The 20,589-nt window shown below is 39.3% G+C and overlaps 1 protein-coding gene across 2 annotated transcripts; it reads right to left on the bottom strand.

The window, feature by feature from the left end:
* Window positions 1-863: 863 nt before the first annotated feature.
* On the bottom strand, window positions 864-19,672 carry MMADHC (metabolism of cobalamin associated D). 2 transcript variants are annotated; one of them, XM_077829530.1, is made up of 8 exons: window positions 19,535-19,672; window positions 18,852-18,897; window positions 14,878-15,022; window positions 14,403-14,620; window positions 11,050-11,155; window positions 8,864-8,994; window positions 5,910-5,996; window positions 864-2,370 (listed from the first exon to the last, which is right to left on the bottom strand). In XM_077829530.1, the coding sequence occupies exons 2-8, from the start codon at window positions 18,858-18,860 to the stop codon at window positions 2,176-2,178; spliced, it is 891 nt and encodes a 296-aa protein (XP_077685656.1). In that variant the 5' UTR covers window positions 18,861-18,897; window positions 19,535-19,672; the 3' UTR covers window positions 864-2,175. The 2 variants fall into 2 exon arrangements, with proteins under 2 accessions (XP_077685656.1, XP_077685657.1); XM_077829531.1 differs by lacking the exon at window positions 19,535-19,672 and adding an exon at window positions 18,981-19,510.
* Window positions 19,673-20,589: the final 917 nt, after the last annotated feature.

Genomic DNA, 20,589 nt, shown 5'->3' on the forward strand with positions numbered 1-20,589 from the left:
ATCTTGGCTATCAAATTCTTTTTTGAACCCAGTTATAGTTTTGACCTTCACAACATCCCCTAACAATGAGTTTCACAGGTTGCCTGCACGTTGTTTTAAGAAGTACTTTATGTTTGTTTTAAACCTACTGCCTATTAATTTCATTGGGTGACCAATGGTTTTGTTAAGTGAAGGGTTAACAGTTCTTTATTCACTTTTTCCACACCATTCATGCCTTGACAGACCTCTCTCATATCCCTCCTTACTCATCTCTTTGCTAAACTGAACAGTCCCAGTCTTTTTAATTTCACCTCATATGGAAGTTTTTCCATACCTTTAGTCATTTTCATTGTGCTTGTCTGTCTCTTTTCCAATCCTAATTATATATGTATGTATTGGAGAAGATATTTTCAAAGAACTATCCACAACAACTCCAAGATCTTTCTTGAGTGGTAACACCTATTTTAGACCCCATCACTTTGTATGTGTAGTTGGAATTATATTTTCCAATGTGCATTTATCAATATTAAATTTCATCTGCCAGTCATCACTGTCAATATCGACTGTCAATATATACCAATGTGCAAGAGGGACAATATCTATTCCCCTGAATATCTTTGTTGTGGGCAGTCACCCAAGTCAACATTTCATTGTTTAATATCAGTTATAAATCCCATTTTCAGAATTTATCATGAAAATCCTGTGTCAATGTTATAAACACCAGCACAATCTTATGCAAGTCATCCATATACGACTACAGTGGCAGTGAGTTAAAGTTCCCTAAGATTAACAGATCATGCCAACCTTATTGGTCTTTAGCTATTTAGAAAATAGTAGGAAATAAAGACTTGTTATTTTATTGCTAAAATATATTGAACCAGGAATTAACCTTGCTCTTTTATTTTAAAAATGTATCAACCCCATTAACAGCAATTTTGATATTAAAACAAAAAAAGCAAAAACTGATGACAAATAATTTAGCTAATTAATTTTCTAGTTAATCTGTTGCAAACTGCTTTTCTTCAGCTTTGACAGGAATGGATGGTTTGCAATGTACAATGTTTAGCTGTGTAAATTAAGGGGTGAGCTATGCCTTCATTTGTCTTTATAACAATTCTCATGCTGTATAGTTTTAGACCGGGGTGGGCAAATTACAGCCCATGGGCCACATCCGGCCCCCAGCCAATTTAATCCAGTCCTCGAGCTCCCACCGGGGAGCAGGATCTGGGACTTGCCCCGCTCCTGCACTCCAGCTGGGCAGCGGGGTCGGGGGCTGCTCTGCAAAGCTTCCGGAAGCAGCGGCATGTCCCCCCCGCCCCGGCTCCTATGCTTAGGGTAAGGGGGCTCCACACACTGCTTCCTCCCCAAGCACCGCACCTGCAGCTCCCATTGGCCAGGTTAACTGCAGTTAATTATTAAAATTCAGATTAGGTTAGTCAGACTCTTCAAGGAGACAGTGGTCTACTTCCATAAATGAAAAAGAAAAAAAAATAATTTATTTTTGCAATAAGACGTTTGTGAAAATACACTGCTGTAGAGATCCTCATTGGAGGAGACAATCTGCAGTCTTACTGAGAGACCAAGCATTCTTTTAGCAAATTAATATTAAATTTGTGTCTACCAAGATTTTTTAAAAAATTTCTGTGCAATAATTCAGTTGGTTTTGCAAACAGCAGTGTTTACTAATCTTGCAAACATTTCCCTGGATTTTATTCACGGGGATAAGGCCCAAAACCTCAAAGTACATACATATATGGCATTGTTTTGGATAGCAGAGAGAATACCTGGACAGCACATCAAGACCCTCTGAACAGAGTAGGTCCCATCTCCACAGCGTGGAAAAGTTATGTGCTCAGAGTGATCTTGTTAACATGGATAGCTACAGGCATTTCAGTTAACAACCAGAAGGTGCCTGAATTATGCTTGGTTTTATACTTTCAATCAACTCAGGACAAGGGTAACTTGCGGCTTAAAAATCATATGGTATATCTGCATACCTATCAACTAAAATGTTGTCAATTAATAGTGTAAATCATGTGGTGAATATGTATTCCTCATAGACTAAAAACAAACAACAGTTATTTTATTATTTATAAGAGCATACTCTAAAACTTTGCATTTCCTAACAGTGTTTATAGACAATCATCCAGTAAAAATACACAGGTCCAGTATTAACTTGTAAGAACCTCACAGTTGCTATTTTCCACTTAATTTCTTTATGATAGGGCTATCAGGTTCAGCACTTGTGAAAATACTTCCTACAACCACATGAGTACCCCAGAGACTATGACGAATAACTTTGCAGCAGCCAAGGTCATCAACACAGAATCCTAAATGGCAGTAGCGTTCATCTGTTTCAAATAGTGTGTTGTTTGTGTATGGTCCAAAAAACTGGGGAAAGAGAGACAATTGTCATATTTTAAAGATATATTAGATTAATCAGTTCAGCATAATGACAATCTTACAAAACAGATGTTTTTAAGGTTTAAAATATTACAGATCTACCTGAGTTAAAAAAAAAATAACGCAAGCCTAACAATACTAGTAACAAAACTGCTTCCAAAAATCAGTAAGTGATTTCACTGTGAATAAGCTACATAGGGGAGTTTTTTTGGGTTTTGATTTTTTAAAAGAGAAACACACAATTAATTCCTAGCCCCAAAGGATTTTGACATAGGTTGTTTAAAACACATAAACAAACACCTTGTAAGCTTTATTTTGGCATAAGTACAGTGGTTGCCCTTAAAAATATGTTTTGTTTTGAAATATTTTACCATTTCTTGAAGCATTTCTTAGGATAAAGAATATCCTTAAAATTGTAAAATTAAAAAATAAAACAGTAGAACTTTTAAAAGGAGCCCACTATATTAAAGTTATTTCTGAAGAGTAGTTTAAGGACATGCTAACAAGCACACCTTTTTAGAGTTAACTGTCTAATTTGCTTTACTTTCTGAAATAAAAGGCACAGGCACCCACTCTCACAGAACAGCTTGCAGGACCAGGAATTTAGTTCTTAAATCCCTATATACTTTACAAATTTAACATTTTATTAAGCTCTCAGACTATTCCCTACCCCCCTTTGTTAGAAGTAAATGCAGCTTCTGAAACATGGTACATCAAATATCCAAAATTTTTGAATGGAAAAACTGTAAACTCCTGGAAAAGAAAAGGGGGACTCTAAATGCAATAGCTGATCCATCTTAACTACGATGATTCTAAAAGACATCATCATCCATAAAATGTCTGAGGTATACTCCAATAGTTTTTAGATTTTTCTTTGCATTTTGGAAATAAAAGTGAATGACAACTGCTATAGATTTATACATTTTAAAAGTATTTCCTCTTTAAAAAGATTTTGTATACCAATTTCAGAAAACATGTTGTTCATAGTAAAGGTCGTAATTAAAAACAACACTTAAGAGTGATTTACCCAAATAAATCTCAGTCTTTAAGGTGCCACTGGACCCTTCGTTGTTTTTGCATCTTCAAGGTGCTTTACATATATTAATTATTCCATACAATATTTCTTCCAGGTGGCTATTCATATTTTATATATGAGGAAACTGGGGCATAGACATTAAATGACTTGTGTAAAGTGATGCAGTGGGTGTTGGGACTGGGATTAGAATGTAGGAATTCCTGTTCCCAATCCTGTGCTCAAAGATCCTTATTTCAGTAATGATAATATACACATTATAAATCTAACATATTTCATATACTAAATAGTATTTAAAACCAAAATAAGGAAAAAAAACCTGAGGCATGCATACAGACACTTATTAGAACAGGATTTAATACGCCCAAGTCTTTTCACTTAAACTGCATATATGCAAATAGCACTTTCACATGGTCAGATCTTAAACTGAGGTATTTGTGATACATTATGAAGTTCCCCAGCACAAGAACTGATTTTGAAAACTTCACTGTAAGTAGATGTATGAGTAAATGCTTCCCATTGTGATTAAGATTTGCAGAATCAAGCCCAAAAGCAGACTCCCCACCTCTACCGAACTTTTAGTACAAGATAGAAGCAAGCCATCAAATTTCTCAATAAATGCATAAAAGTGTGAGAAACTTGTAAGTTTCAACAAAAACAGAGAAAGCTATTTATTTTGCCTTGAACTAAATTAAAAAGGTGGATGGACCTAGGGCATAGAGCATCATTTGCAGTAGCCCCATGACCAGCTTTAAAGAAAGCCCAGCTAAACATATTATTTTCCCTCCCCACCACAGTGATCACTGACTTTATTCAGTTAAAAAAAAATAAAAAAAAATCATCTTTATACACTAAAAATGCTTGGCTCTGCAGCTAGAATGTTCTAATGTGGAGGAATTTATAATATTTTTCTCATATAGCAATACAAACCTGCACCAGGCTTTGGTTAAAATTCACTTTGTAGTCTAGAATGGCATAGGCCAGGGATGGGCAACTGACCCCAAACTATGGGCATGTCAGGGTGCACCTCTGCCAATGGGGAGGCAGTAAGCAAAGGTAGGTGCTGGAACTCCTTCCTTGCTGGTAAGACAAAGGGGTGGCCAGGTCAAATTTGATTGGTGTTGCAATCTGCCACACAGGGTCCTGCTGCTCCCAGCCTCTGCTCTACTCCCCTTGGACAACAAGCTCTGCCACAAGGGAAGCCACAAGGGAAGCCCATTCGTCAGCTCTGGTTACTTCCTCTCCCCATGGCAGAGGTGTGCCTTGTCCCCACCTGCTGATGGAGGCAGGGTGGCTGGCCAGAATCTGATTGGCTCTCAGCTCACAATCAGCCAATGGTGAAGCAGTAACTGAAGCTAGGTGGTGTGGGACAGTTTGTGCCTACATTGATGGGGGAGTTGAGTGGTAATAGGCAGCAGCTTTGCTAGAAGACTACACCACTCAGCAACCTAGGTCAATCTTAAAAATAAAATAAAATAAAAAATCTATATGACCAGGCAAAAGGTTTTAGTGGTCCTCTACAACCTTGAAGTTGCTCATTCCTGGCACAGAAAAAGGGCTGGACTTGTATATTATGTGCTTAAAGAGGATTACTTATGTTTCCGCAAAAGAAGAGCTTAGTAAACTCCACTTAACTAGACTGCACTTAATAGGCATGGCAATTTTAATGACACATATTCCAGGTAACCAGTTTAACTTGATAATGAATGCCAATGACTGTTTAATAGGGATAATATTAGCATATATTCCACATACTGGGGACATAATTGACTAGTGCTAGGAGACTATTTTGTTGTTGTTACCCAGCTGGTAAATAGCTGTGAAATTCTGGTCAGTGTGTTAGAGGCGTACCTTTTTTTTTTTTTTTTTTTTTTTTAAAAGTATGCTATAAATAAGGATGAAGACATGCAATGCAGTCAGTCAATTTCAATTTTGTTCAGTATTCTATTTGTCTTAACTTTTTTCAAAAAGCTGACAGCCTCAGTCAGAATGGATGGCTATCTGAATTATTAGCCATCTACCAGTATACCTTAAAATAGAGCATTCGACTGTATTGCTACCGCAAAAGGGGATTTAAATACTGTAGTTTTACTGTATACTGAACAATATTAAGTTCAGTCTTAAAGAAAATTATTGTCATAAAAAAGGTGGCCAAGAACTCAAGTGCTATCGAATATTCCAGAGCAGGAATATGCACTAATGTACTTCCACCTCATTCTGCAGTGACTGTATACTTCTAAGGAGGAGAAGCTAGTTCATTTTCTATACTCCACTACTTAGCTTCTTTGCTACAACTGTTCTTCAGAGTAGCAACTGCACCATGATGTCACTTTAAGACACCAAGGAAGCTATCAGATGGTAAAAAGTTTTTGGTCAACACCTAAAAGAGCTGGATTTGAACCAGTAACTGACAGGTAAAAGGATCCACATACTATTACCAGTCTATTATATCAGTCTCCATTCTCCACCCATTCTTTTCAGCAGAGTAACTTACCGCCAATCCTGATGATGGATCAATAAAGTCAGCCCAATAGCCTTCAGACAACAGTACATAGCAAATTTCCTTGGCACCATTAACAAACTAAAAAAAAAAAAAAAAAAAAAAAAGTGGGAGGAAATAATTATATTAAAAAGGAGTGCTCCTTTTATATGTAAATACTGAATGTTTAGTTAAAACTAGTGCAGAGCCTCTCTCTAACCTGCACCAATAAATGTCAGATTTAACATCCTTTTAACGAAAAAGGCCAACAACAGTACTAAAAGGATTAAAATTAACAATATATATTAGGCTACTACAATCACATGAGATTTAAAAGAAATTCTTTGTGCCACTCAGTAGAGGATTAACAGTTTGTTCAAGGATCATCTAATTGCTTTGATTGCTTATGCAGTTTGCAGAATCATACCTGTTAAACCTCTGTAAAAGTCAAACATGGCTTCAGTTATTTCTCTACTTCATGAGTCATTTACAGATCAAAACTGAATTTCCTAGTTTGCTACAACAAGCCATTAAATATACAACTTTATTTAAGTATTTCCAAAAAGTTTTGTTAGAAGATATCATGGAGAACAGGACAGTAATGTGTGGTTGCTTTGAATTACGGAAGTCTAACTACAAGTCCTTTTAAATATAAGTCAGGACACCAAACTTTCTAGTTAAAAATATAGTTTTGTAAGTATCTGATACTTTGACTACTGAAACCAGCTGTCATGTTGTAGTTAACCATTGGGCAAGATTAGTGGGGAATTCAACTCCTCCGAACATTTCTGGCCATAAAAAGAAAGTTCTACTGTGTGTTTTTCAAATAAATGGGAGGAGGCTGGTTAACAACTTTTGAGGTTTTACAGCAGTATTTTTCAGAAACAAGCAAAGCACCCAGGGATGACAACATGTCATGCTAACATCTCACAAAAACATACAAAAAAAGGAGTTTATATTTTAGGAACAACTTTTAGTACAGCTGGGTGACGTGATAAGGCCAAAGTTTAATGTCTCTGATGGCATCTTGTATTCATTTGTGCAATAGATTTTATTTAAAAGAAACAAACCATAAACGGACACTATCAAAGTTGTGACACACACACCAGATTAGATACCATGTTAACCCAGCTAGTAAAACTATGCTGTTTTGCCTTGATACTGCAACAAAAAGGAACAAAAGAGGACATGATCTCATGAGGTCCTAGCCTAATCCACAGGTATATTACTGAGCAGTGGAAGACCATACTCCTTAATCTTACTTAAAATTTAGATTGTGTACTTATTTCCTTATTTTTTATTAAAAATAAAAAGATGCCTGATAAATGTAAAAGTTGAAATTTTTTCTAATGTTTGGACACAGCCCTATGTCTCAAAATTTTTGAAGAGTAATTCAGAATCTGATTAGTCAGTCCATGTCCCTTCCAGTGGTCCAAAATAGCAAGAGCTCTACCTTACTATTGATCTATTCTCCCATTTCTCTACTTTAAGGTTCAGTGGATCTGAAGACTAATTTAAACTTTAAAGTAAGTCACAGACATAAAAGTAAGAAATCTAAAGATGCATTTAATGCATACATTTTTGGTAAAACAGATATTTTGATCCAGTGTTGTAACGGTCTCAGTCACTTAAAGTGATGTGTTAATTTAAACTTGAGTCTTCCTACTGTAAACACCCAGATATGTCTATAAATAACCCCCATTACTTTAGCAAAAGCCTATCACATTAAATTAGTTCTTCTGAAGTTATTTCTAACCATCTACAAAGCAAACAAATAGGGTATTTTATTGTGAATTTGCTGTTAGTAACCTTCAGGCCAGGAGGTTACATCTACACCCTTACAATGATTATATTAGAGTTGACAAGGAGGTGCACAAGGAAGAAAGAAGACAATTAACATATAATTAGACCAGATTACAATGCTAAAGACCAACAGACCATAAATAATGTAAAGACAAGGACACACTAAAAGGAAGGGAGTTTTACTTTGTATGCAGTCTTCATGCTGATACTTTAGACTGCTTATTCCTTTTCTTGTAGTAACCCTTACATTGCCTCTACTGATAATTTATAAATGCAGTTTACAATTTTAAAGATAGCGAGTAGAACTGTTTTCATCTTAATTTCTACTGATGCTGTCTCCCATCCATAATTAGATGGATTGGTAGACAAAAATCATCATACAGGAAGGGAACCTATCCGTTAGAGAGATTTAAAAAACATAATCAAACATTTTAGAGGGATATATTTTAAGATAATGCAGTTAAGAAAATTAGTGTCAGCAGTAAACACTGACATCTGCTGGAATAAACAACAAATTAACAAGTTGCTTTTTCTAGAAAGAGACCTCTAGTGGCAATGCAACTAGATTCACTTGTATTAAGTTAATGTGGAAGATTAATTTGTAAAAGTCAATGACATTCAGGTTAAAAGCCTTAACTGAATACATTGTTAGAATATAAAAAAAGTGACCAATCATGGCTTTGTAGGTTATAAAACAGGCCTATTTAGCAAACACTATGGAAGGATGAGAATTAAATCATGCAAAGCGACAAAACAGCATGAAACGCATTGCTCTTGAACTACAGTGATAATAAAAGATAGCCGTTACTCCTTTTATAATCTTGACAGATTATAAAATCAAGTATCTTGGGTAATATATGAAAAGGCTTTAATGCATTGCCACATAACAAGATGACTCCTTAAATCATTCCCCCAAATAAGATTAATATTTAGCATTTTCATCAAAAGATATCAAAGAGAGTTTTGTAAAACTGGTGAAGTTCATTATCCCCATTTTACCAATAGAAAAAATTATACTGTCTAGGTCAAGGGATTGGTCTAAGAAAATTAGACAGTAAGTCAGTTCCAGAACTAAATTAGGTCTAAACAAACAAAAAAGGGCCCCATCTACAAAAGATATGTCCACAAATAAGAATATGCTGACACTAAATACAAATAATACTTACATTTTCTAACAACAATTCTCTCTCGTCTTCCACTTCTTCACTCCATACAGTCATATCATTTTTAGTTTTCTGGGTTATGGTTAGTACTGTTAGATTATTGGCAGTCACCTCTGGAAACATTGATTCAAAGTCTAGAGAAATGGAATCAGCATGTTAAGAGTGAAATGGGTTGGTTTTGTATATTTTATGCTTTTTTCTACTTCAGACAGAATGCCTCAAATGTCAGGAGCTTTTCATTCAGTGTGCTACATTTCACTTAAACTGTTGTAATAATGAAACTTCACCAATCTGTACATTTTAAAACGTGCATGTAAATAAGTATCTTACTACTCAGCAAAGACTTAGTAGCTAAGTTAGGTACCCAGGTATTATGCTAATGAGATGTTATTCTTTTAAAACATACTATAGTACAGCAAGAAGTAATTACAATTAAACTACAGGTGTTAATTATCCTTGTATTAACTGTGTGTTTACACTGTAGGCCAAGGGCTAGATTCACAAATGGACTCAGGTGTGGTGACACAATGTCATAACACCTATCTTTTAGAGAAGTACAAAATTACTAGGATTCACAAAGCCTGGGTTAGGTGCTCAGACTCCCTATGTAATGATGGGGAGAGACAGGCACCTAAGAATGGGATTCACAAAAGGCATTATGTTGACTGAAGAACTGCCTAAGCTAGCTAAGGGGAGATGCTGAGGAAAGGAGTGTATTCTAAACCCTGTCCCTCTTACATAATTAGACATTGGCAAAACAGCTTACTTTAAGCAAATTTGGGCTTACCTTTTTCAAAATTGGTGGGGTTTTTTGCTCAGTTGTGGCCTGTGGGTTTTTCTGCTGCACTCCAAGAGCCGCTTTTTCTTTGGGTTTCTTTTTTTTTGGACCATGACCTGTCTCCCTACTCAGCATTATGACACCACAAGCCCCACCCCCACAACTTTTGGGACCTTTGGACTGCTTTTTAAGACCATTTCATACTTGTGGTCTTGAAATTTTCGGCCTGGGTATGACATGCCTAAGTCCACAGGAAGGTGCCTCTTTCTAGTTGGGATTCACAGCTGGGAGCCTTTTCCTAGAGCCTAATGCGTGGAGGAGGAGGAGAAGTCATTGGTCCAGAAACAGCAGGAATAAATCTATAATCTGATGGATAGGGCACTCTCCTGGGAGGTGGGAGACCAAGGATACAGTCCCCCATCTCCAGTGCCTCTATTTATCCACAGTGGAACAGCTTCAACAGGAGAAACTAAGGGAGACCCACATCACAATATCCCATAGCCTAGTGGTCAGGGCACTCACCTGAGTGGCAGATCCCTCTTCAAATTGCTTCTCATCAGAAAACTGGTGTCTCCCACATTCCAGGGGAGCACTCTAAGCACTGATCTAAAAGTTGAGGGAGGTGTGTTCCTCACCATGCATGTGGAGTTAGGCAGCCTCTGAGCATGCCTACTGGATTGAGCTCTGCAGGTGAGACAGGTGCTCCTCTGTCTAACTTCCCCCAGTTTGTGGATTGCACTGGGGCTTCAGCTGCTGACAGCGATGTAGCAGAAACAGGTATCTAGGAAACTTTTACTGCAAAAACATAGGCACCTAAGACCCTTTGTTAACCTAACCCCAAGAGTCTTGCAGTCATGCAATACCCCAAGTCCATCCAAAACTGTTTCTGCGGAGGACTAGAAAGAGGAGAAGCCAGATAATGGGATTCAGTACTTCCATGGCAATTCTCCCCATGTGAACACAGGGCAGAGGAGTGGTTCAGATATGGCAAGCATCCCTACACAATCCATTGGATCATAAGCTGATACGGGTGCACACACAGCAGCTACAGAGGTAGTTCGGGTCAGACTATGAGTGTATCATGCCTTTAAAAAAAAGACTTCAGCTGACCTTTTAATTTTACTAAGTCATTACTTTTAAAATTAATTACTTTATAAATATTGCTGTTACTTGTACAACAATTTTGTATGGATTTTCATATAGAGTTAAGGATTTTCATTATGTAAAATGTAAACCTTTTAGTAATCATCCAGGAATTTGGATTATTATTGCATTTTTTAATAATGTGAAGCTGTAGGAACAATAATTCACATATTCCGCAACCTTGGTCTGATGGTGAGAAACTCTATTTATATATTTTTACTTCATAAAACCTTAAAAATTAAATTGTTCAAAAATGTGAAAGATGTACCTTTTCGTAACAGTTCTGGACAAGTTTGTATTGCACATTCTATCTTAGCATTTTCAAAGTATGTTTCAGCATTACTTATTTGCTGTTTAGGAGGGACATCAGTGCCCTGAGGAAAATCAAGGAAATACAAACGGTAACTTTCAGGTTTATATAATGTGTGACATGATTAACAATTAAAATAGTATTTCCGACTAGAGTTGTGTAATCCTCAGATCCTGCAGATGTTTATTCATAGTAGTTCCACTGAGTAAAGGCTGCTCACGAAGTTTGCAACAACCCTAAACCTCATTACTCCATTTTATAGGCAGAGAAACTGAGGCTTTTTTGAACAACATCAGAATTAGGTCGCCTGACTCCCAAGCCTATGATTTATCAAGATAATCCTTCTCCTAAAATCTAATCCTATAACCACTGAAGTCAATTGTAATTACTTGTGTAAGGGAAGCTGCAATATCAGTCCTATGTATCATTATTTAAAAAAAAAAAGTTCTTAAATGTGTAACAAATGAGTTTTGAACTTTTATCACAGCATTTACCTATCCTATTTTCATATATCAGATGGGTCTAAATACACTACTTTTTATTTAGTTGTACTTACATTACACCTACAGCATTCAAATAAATGGATAAAACAAGTTGCTAAACGTATCACTTTATGAATGCATGAAAATGGCTTTATAAATCTTTAATGTGTGCTGCAATGAAAACAACTAAACAGATGTAGATATACCACTACAGGAGTCAAAACAAAAATTTACATAGAATTATGCAGTGCTCCTAAGCTTGATATTTTGCAAGCAAATTTTGCAACTGTTGTAGCCTCACAGCTAAAACTATCTACTACTACTGCCATATAAGCTCTTTAATAACTAAAGCTACTAATCTAGGGCTCTAGTTGTTAAAATTTGGGTTCTGTAGCTGCCTTTCATGTGAAAGCTCTGCAAGTTAGTTACAGGAGTAAACTGCAGTTCTTAAGAGGACAGTGAAAAGAGCCATCTGCTATGGGAGAGTGAAATGTTACATCAGGCTTTCCACATCTGTTCTATACCTCAACGTGGATTTCTTGGCTCTTTAATCCACATATAATATGAAAGTTATTTTACCATTAATATGGGATTCCAGCGAGCTAATAATGTTGAACTAGTAAATACGTTTTTTCGAAGAGGACTGTATGTACAGTATGTTTGTAGAGCATCTTCAGCTGCAGCGAAAGCAGAGGCACATGGTCAGTCTATAAAACTATTCCTCTTAAAAAGACGCAACATGTTAGGTTAGCATTTTGCTATAAAATGTTACTCATCAAGCAGGTTTCTTCTGTTTTCCTCTCAGTGTGGAAAATAACCTAGTGGATCTTCTGATCTTGCCAAAGAATTCACAAAAACTAACTGCAGTCCGGGTGCACGTGTTTTCATACTCAGATAACACTGCCATTTTCTGACTGCGTCTCTCATGGCTCTTCCTCTCTCTTTTGTCCCACATCCAACCAGTCCTTCCACTTACAAGGTTTACAAATTTACAGGACACCCAATAGCCAGAGGATTAAACCTAGTTGCCAAAAACCAATACCCACTCTTCCTCTCCACAACTGCTGGGAAAGGAAGTGAGCTGGTATTTTTACCAGAGTGCTGTCTATTCACCCTATTCAGAGGCTCTATCTTTTGTATCAACCTCCGGCACATCAGAGTCAGATAACTTTGAAATCCACCCCAGTACACTCTGGCCACTGAAAGGTAGTTGGGCCTTGGCTACTTAAACATCTCTTTTGGCTCCTCTGATGGGGGAGCTGGATATCTCTGCTATTCTAACCTCCTGCTGCTTTCTAGTTGCTATGGGACTGGGTGTGGGGGGGAGTGAAGGGATCTCTGCTACTCTACCCTTCCCTTGCCTCCGTTTCCTGTTCCCAAGAGAAAAGCTTCAGTGTTTGCCTTTACTAATACTCAGAACTTTTCCAAACAGCAGCAGCGTGAAATTGACCCGATTCTTGTGTACAGCCTCCTGAACAGCAGCAGTGGAAACTGACAGTGCTCTTATCAGTCTTCTCTCTACAACAGCTTGGCAAAGCTATAAGCAGCAGTAGAGGCACTGGAGCTTTCAGTCTACAGCGTTACTTGCAGCCAGACAGAACCTGTGTCAATTACACTTGGTTCACTTTTTTTTTTTTTTTTTAAAAACTAAAGCTTTGATTCCACAGAAGTTCAAGGCGCTGAGCCAGAAAAGCTCACTATGGGCAAATGGATTGTTCAAACTCAGGTTATATGTACACAAGAAATACTGTACAGCATTTTTACATAAAAATAGTTTATCATAATTTTTAAACTGATTTCCTATGTTTGAGGATGCCACAAAATTCATGTGGGCTGTGAAAAGCTAATATACTAGCTCAGCGATACTCAGACTGAGGCTTGGGAGCAGAAAGTAGCTCTTTAATGCATCTCCTGAAGCTCTTTGTAGTGATATTAAGACACTGTGATTTAATTATTTAACCTAAGCTATTAGCCAATCAGGCTGCTTTTACTATGTTATTATAACCAATTGGAGTTGATAAATAATAATACTTGGCCAGTCATTTTGCTGTGAGAATATATTACTTACTTACTTACACACACAGAGTAAAGAAAATAATGAATTCACACTACTGCGGCTTTTTTGGGTAATACTGATCGCTAATTTGGCTCCAAAACCAGTGAGGTCTCAGTATCACTGATGACATTATACAGGAGCTAAAAATTTCTTAATATGCAAGGCCAGCAAATATAATAGTCAAACTGCCTACTGTTAATAAGGCATCTCTGAATCATTGTGAGCTTTGCTATTCCCCAAAGGGAGTAACTTCAATTACAATCAAGTTTAGTTAGTACACTTCTCATGTTGGCTTTCATGAGCATACAAGAACCACAAGCACAAATAAGGGAGACTTTGTCCTAATGAATTAGACCCATCCAATCTAAAGGAAATCATTAAAATTTAACGATGAACAGTCTTATTGATCTTTTTGCAAAAAACAGATCAATAAGACTAAGTCAACAATTTGTTTTAAAGTTAAATTGACGTAATCTTGTCTTCATATAGCTAATACAAATAAGCAGCTATTTAAAATACTATTTCATTAGACATTTTGCAAAAAAAATTCGCATTACTCATAGTGTCAGGGGTTTTAAAGGAGACAGTTGATGATTTTCTTGGGAAATAAATGTTCTATATGATCCCTCCCCCCCCATCTCTGTTCATTTTCATCTTACATCACTTTCAGAGCACTATCAATATTCTAATTTTGGGAGATTACTCTCGGGCATATAAGAAAATCAAAACGCTACTACAATTTTCAGCTTCATGTATTAAATTACTGTTCTTACCTGAAACTTGTTTATGTATTGTGCCATCACAAATTCATGTCTCTCACTTGATAAGGGCTCCATTAATATATCAGGCAAACTTTTATGAACTTGTGTTTTCTTCTGAGAAGCTGTACCATTTAGGTGACAATCAAAACCTATATTACCAGGGAGCTGGAATCTCTGGTCCTGAGGACCAAATGGTCCCATTACTTCATCTGGCCACACAGTTCTTGGACCTGTTAAAAATTGAGTGCTTACATTATTCTTCACATTGAAAAAATATACACTTATTTTTAACTCCTAAATAAAAAACATTTGAGTGCAATCACGTAAAACAGAAAAAAAAACCAGAAAAAATTTACACAAAGAGTAAGTGAAAAAACTAAATGATTCACCATATCAAAAACAAAAGTAATTTTATCTCTATTTATTTGAGACAGATAGTTACTCTGGCAGGCAGTATATGTAACAAAATTTGTTTATTTTTTCTTACATATATCAGGAGGTGTAGCAGCAACGTGAGGCTCATCTGAGCCAGAAGATCCTGCTGTGGAAAAAGCCTTGGGATTTACAACCCTTCTGACCAAGGAGTAAAATCCTGGTAGATAGGTCACCAGTCTTGCTCTGTTACAGAGCACCTAAAGAGGACAAAAGCAGAACTGAGTGTCATAGCTGCAAGTAAAAGTGATCAATGAATTTATATTTAACTTTTTAAAATACAAAACTACATGTAACTCCATAAAGAAAAACTTATAGCAATGAAGTGTCATTAATTGTATTTTTTAACTGTAGGAATATTTTACACTTTATTAGTACTGTAAGTTTCCTATTCAATTTTGATAAAAGAAAACTGCATAATGCAAACAAAAATGCACAATGAAATACCTCCACATTTGAGCTACAGTTAGAAAGGGGTTAAGAGCCGGGGTATCATTGTGACAACACATGAATGTAAATATGTTTATGAATCGGGTCATGATACACTAGGTATCATTTCCCCTGCTGTTACATTTGAAAAAAAAAAACTCAACCCCCCAAAAATACAAAACAATCAGGAAAGTTGATCTTAGGATCCATCAAAATATTTTAGATAAGTAAATACTGATATCTAATCTCCATGCTTTGCCCTACAGACTAGCACTGTTTTTAGTCCATCCCCTTGTGCAAAGTATTACAGGATACTCAGAATAATAAAAAAATGTAAAAAGAATGCCAAAGCGCACACAGAGTGTGCATACAAATTTATTTTAAAACCAAATGATCAGAATGGGCAGGAGTAGGAATTCAGTCACTATACCATCTACCTGCAATATTACAACTTGAGGGACACAGTCAAGCCAGGGAAGCCTAAAATTAGTACTGACAACATTATTTTGCTCTGCAGACACAAAACATATTTTCAGCTGCAAAAAGCCAGCAATATGGGTTTATAATCAGAATGTCACACAGCTCTTGTGTATTATGCAGAGGCAGAATCTGCAACAGAATTGTGTTTCCAAGTCTAAGTGTTCAGTTACAAAAATACAAAAACAAAGAGACAACACCTACTTCTATAACAAAAAAGAAAACCTTAAAAAACAAACCGAGTGTAAATGGATGCAATGTTGTCTTTCCGAGTCTGCAAACAGCCTGAAACAGCAGCACTCGGAAGCGTGACCAACTCCAATTCATCTCAATGTTGTTGACTCTGAATCCTAATGATGATAAATTTAAATGTCAACATTGTTCACTATTTTACTGTTGATTGGTTTAGCAAAAATATCCAGCTAATGTGCTTAAGCCCACAAATTTAATCTTCTCCCCAAGTTTCAAGAACTCCAACTACTATCTAACTGCTATAACTTCAAGCTTCCAACAACTTCTAGTTTCTCAACTTCAACGATCCAATTATGCACTCAAAAAACAAATCTGTAGCCAATTCAAATGTTTAGGAACAGTAAAATACATTGAATCTGAATACCAAAATAATAATACCATTATATTTAACTAAATAAACCACTTCATTTTTAACATACTTAGAGCTACCACAAGATGTTCAACATGCTGAACTGTAGTGCCCTAAAAACCCAGTCTTGCTGCACAATTTGGGTTCATCTTGTGAGAGACTTTTTGGGCCTTTGTTCTACTTTCCTAGAACTGGGGGGAAATTTTCGAAAAGATTTTCAGGATAGGACTAAATCTTAAGGCTCCAGTGCTATACACATGTCTGTACACACTTAACTTTAAGCATGTGAGTAGTTCTATTGACTTTAATGGAACGGCTCACATGCTCAAGTCAGACACGTGCATGTATGCAGGATTGGGACCTAAGCCAGCCAACCTGAACACAAAGCCTTTACATAGTAAAGGCTAGTATGGCTTATACATTAACAAAAAAAGGATGTCTATTATCTACAATACATATTAAACAGACAATATCTGACCAAAACCAAACACTTCTTGTATGCAGTGTTGTTGTAACTGTGGTGGTCTAATATCTTTTATTTGACCAACAGGAGTGGCCAACCTGAGCCTGAGAAGGAGACAGATTTTACCAATGTGCGTTGCCAAAGAGCCACAATAATATGTCAGCAGCCCCCCATCCGCTCCATCCCCCACTTCCCAGCACCTCCTGCCCACTGGCAGCCCCGCCATCAGCACCTCCCCGTCCCTCCTGATCAGCTGTTTCATGACATGCAGGAGGCTGGGGGGGGGAGGAGACGGAGTGGGGAAGAGAGGAGTGAGGGCATGGCAGGCTCAGGGGAGGGGGTGGAGTGGGGGCAGGGCTTGTGGCAGAGCCAGGGGTTGAGCAGTGAGCACCCCCCAGAACACTGGAAAGCTGGTGCCTGTAGCTCCAGCCCCGGAGTCGGTGCCTAGACAAGGAGCCGCATAAGGAGCCGCATATTAACTTCTGAAGAGCTGCATGTGGCTCCGGAGCCACAGGTTGCCCACTCCTGGACCAACTTCTATTGGTGAGAGAAAGACGCTTTTGAGCTTACACCGAGCTCTTCTGTTGATGAGATAGACAAGCTTTTAAGCTTCTGACCTAAAGAAGTTGGCCCAATAAAATACATTACCTCAACCACCTTATCTTGCTAAAGACAAACACCACAATCCTGCAGACACTTATACATGTTCATTTAAGCACTTGACATGCACCAGCATTTGCAGGAATCTAGACTTTAAGTTGGAATTTTGGGCCCAAAATTCCACTAAATTCAAAAGCCACATCACAGCATAGTGCAATCTGATTCCACTCTAATGCTTTACTTGAAATGGGGCACTGTTGCAAATGGGGCACCATCCAGGAATATCAAAATAATAAAACTTAACACGTAAGGCCCAATTCTACAAACACACACCCACAAAGAATGTCACTGACATAAATCAGATTATCTATGTTCATACTTCCAGGATCAGGGCCTTACAGCATTTGTTATCCTTAGATCTCAAAGTGCTTAAAATCAGTACACAATTACTTGAAATCAGCCTTAAGTAACAGCTTTCACAGCCTTGTATTTCACACTATTCAATCAAATAATTTTTCCAGTTAATATCAGCACAATCAGAACTCACTTTTTAAAATTACAATTTGTGCTGCCAAAGCATCCTCTGAAATATCAAAATTTGCTATTTAATGTGAAAGATTTACACAAGATAAATGATTTAGATTGCTGGACAATTTTAAAAAACAATTTTATTTTTTAAACTCTGTAATAAACATTAAAATATATTCAAGACACAGAACAGACCTATATTCTTACTTTATTGTACACACAGTACAACCACTTAATCTTTACCCTTACAGTTTACATTATCACCAGAAATCTTGTGTAAAAGAATACCCTATATCAGGGGTTCTCAAACTTCATTGTGACATGACCCCAACAAAAATTCTAACAATAAAAATTACCACACGACCCCAGGAGTGGAGGGACCGAAGCATGTGCATAAAGTGTTTGGCGTGCATAAGGATTGGGGACAAACATAAATTTATAAATCAGCCTGAAAAATTCAGCCAACCAAATTTTTCTATCAGTCAAGAATCCAACAGTTTTTACATAAAAAAAAAAAAAAAAGCTGTGTGCAACAGAACCGTTTATGAACAACCTAACATTATATAGGAAAACTGCACAGAATTTCACTCATGCCATGAAAAAATAAAAGAGAATCTGGTGCCATATAAAATATTAACAAAATTTTTTATAGTTTGCATGTTGTCTTATCTTAGAAACACAAGGCAGGTAAGGTAATATCTTTCACTGGACCAACTTCTGCTGATGAGAGAGACAAGATTTTGAGCTTACACAGAGCTCTCCTTCAGGTCTAATGTTGTCAGATTAGAGGGGCACGAGGAGTCTTTCATGGCATCCAACGGAAGCCACAATACAAATGAAAACGAAGTTTCCTGCTTAATACTGTTCAGCTTAATGATACAGCTAACATTATAAGCTATTGGTAGCAGAGCTCAATGACTAAATTACTCACATTGGCCATTTCTGAGGGTTGTTTCTCTATTTAAATAAAATTCTTTCTGAAACAGAAGAAAGACATATCACACACCAGCGATCGGTTACACAGCCCCAGACACTATGCTTATGAGGATGGCATACAAACCTCTCTAGAACAGGCAACTGCTCCCGTGCTGCTCGGGCGCCCCACCGCACTGAGCCCTCCCTCACCGCTTCCAGACGGGACCGCACCATCGCCCACACTCTGCCGACAGCGTGCAGGGAGCCTGGGGCCATCGCACCAAGACGAAACGGGCCAGGCTGCAGACACCCCCACCCTGAACAGGCCGCCGCGGCCCGCGGACGTGCCAGGCCCCTGCCGGCCACGCCGCCCTTTGGCTAACCCGAGCCGAGGCTGCTCAGCGGGAAGTTGAAACTCCTGCGCCCTGCGCTGGGAGACGCCAGCAGGGCGGCGATTTACTGCAGCCTCAACCTAGTACCGGCCAGCAGCCCCCGCCTCGCAGCGCAGGCTCAGCGCCTTTAACCAGCAGCCCCCCGAGGGCAGAGGCGGCTTGTCCCGGCACGACAGCCCCTGCGGGTCCAGCTCGCACCCGGCGGCTGCGCGGCGCCCGCCGGGGCTTGGGCCAGCCCGACCCACGGCCGCGCGCTTGTGCAGCCCCGCGGAGGAACAGGGGCTGGGGCCCGCGGCCAGGCTCCTACCTCTCTCCCCGCTCTTCCTGCAAAATGGCGCCGCAGCCAAGGCATCGACTCCGGGAGAGCATCGATGAGGAGAGCGCCGAGCTCAGCCAGGCCGCGGAGCGGGCAGCGCGAATCGGTGCGCTCGCGGCACAGGCCCGCCTTCGGGCTCGCGAGAGCGGGGATTCCGTCTCCGCGCAACAGGCGGAGCAAATCGACCCACGCTGCATCGAGGCGGCGGGGGAGATCGCCGAGTCCATCGATGAGGCCGGCGGCGGAAAGGGACTCGCTGGGGCTGGCGGTAGCCGTGCGCGTGCGGCACGAGCGGTCAGCGGCCCGCGCCGGGATCTCCGCCCGCAGGGGGCACGACCCCGGGCCCCTGCGGGCAGCCGCCGGCCGGGGAGCCCTTGGCACAGCTCAAGGCAGAGCACCGAGTCCTTGAGCTGCACCGGTGCCAGGATTCACTAGCGAGACAAGCCAGGTCACGTCTGTTGGACCCACTTCTGGAGAGGAGAGAGACAAGCTTTCCAGCTACTCGCACTCTCCTTCGGGGGCCCACACAGGAGATTACCTCACCCACCCGGTCTCCAGCATCCTGGGGCCAGCACAGCTGCAGCAACCCTGCAAACACCTTCACTTGGGCCTTGTCTACGCCACAAGGTTTTGTCAGCAAAAGTTGTGCCGCTTTAATTAGAATCAGGGTTGCATGTCCACACTAGTGCCTCTGTCAGCAGAGGGCATCCATACTAGCAGCTCTTGCATTGACACAGAGAGCAGCGCCCTGTGGTAGCTACCTCACTATGCAACTGGCCGTAGGGTGCTTTGGGATGGGTTTGCAGTACCTCATGGGGCAGGTATAGTGCCACGATGCAGGTTTCTCAATCCCATAGTTCTGGAGCATCCTAGTAGATTGTCAGCTGCTTTTTCATCTGAAGGGTGTGTGGGGAGGGAGAGGAGTGGGGTGTCTGGGGCAGGGGAGACAACAGGCTGACTGACCTATCCTGAAGAAGGGGGAGGGGATGCTGCCACCCCACGTCAGCCCCTGGCTCTGCTCCGCACAGCAGACTCTCCCCAAGCAG

The sequence above is a fragment of the Eretmochelys imbricata genome, chromosome 11 (assembly GCF_965152235.1).
Source record: "Eretmochelys imbricata isolate rEreImb1 chromosome 11, rEreImb1.hap1, whole genome shotgun sequence".
Classification (NCBI taxonomy): domain Eukaryota; kingdom Metazoa; phylum Chordata; order Testudines; family Cheloniidae; genus Eretmochelys; species Eretmochelys imbricata.

Excerpts from the sequence above, each read along its gene's own strand:
- MMADHC (XM_077829530.1), bottom strand. Across the intron at positions 11,156-14,402 it reads AATACATAAACAAGTTTCAG|GGCACTGATGTCCCTCCTAA; the intron begins GTAAGAACAGTA and ends GATTTTCCTCAG. Across the intron at positions 2,371-5,909 it reads ATCCATCATCAGGATTGGCG|TTTTTTGGACCATACACAAA; the intron begins GTAAGTTACTCT and ends CTCTTTCCCCAG.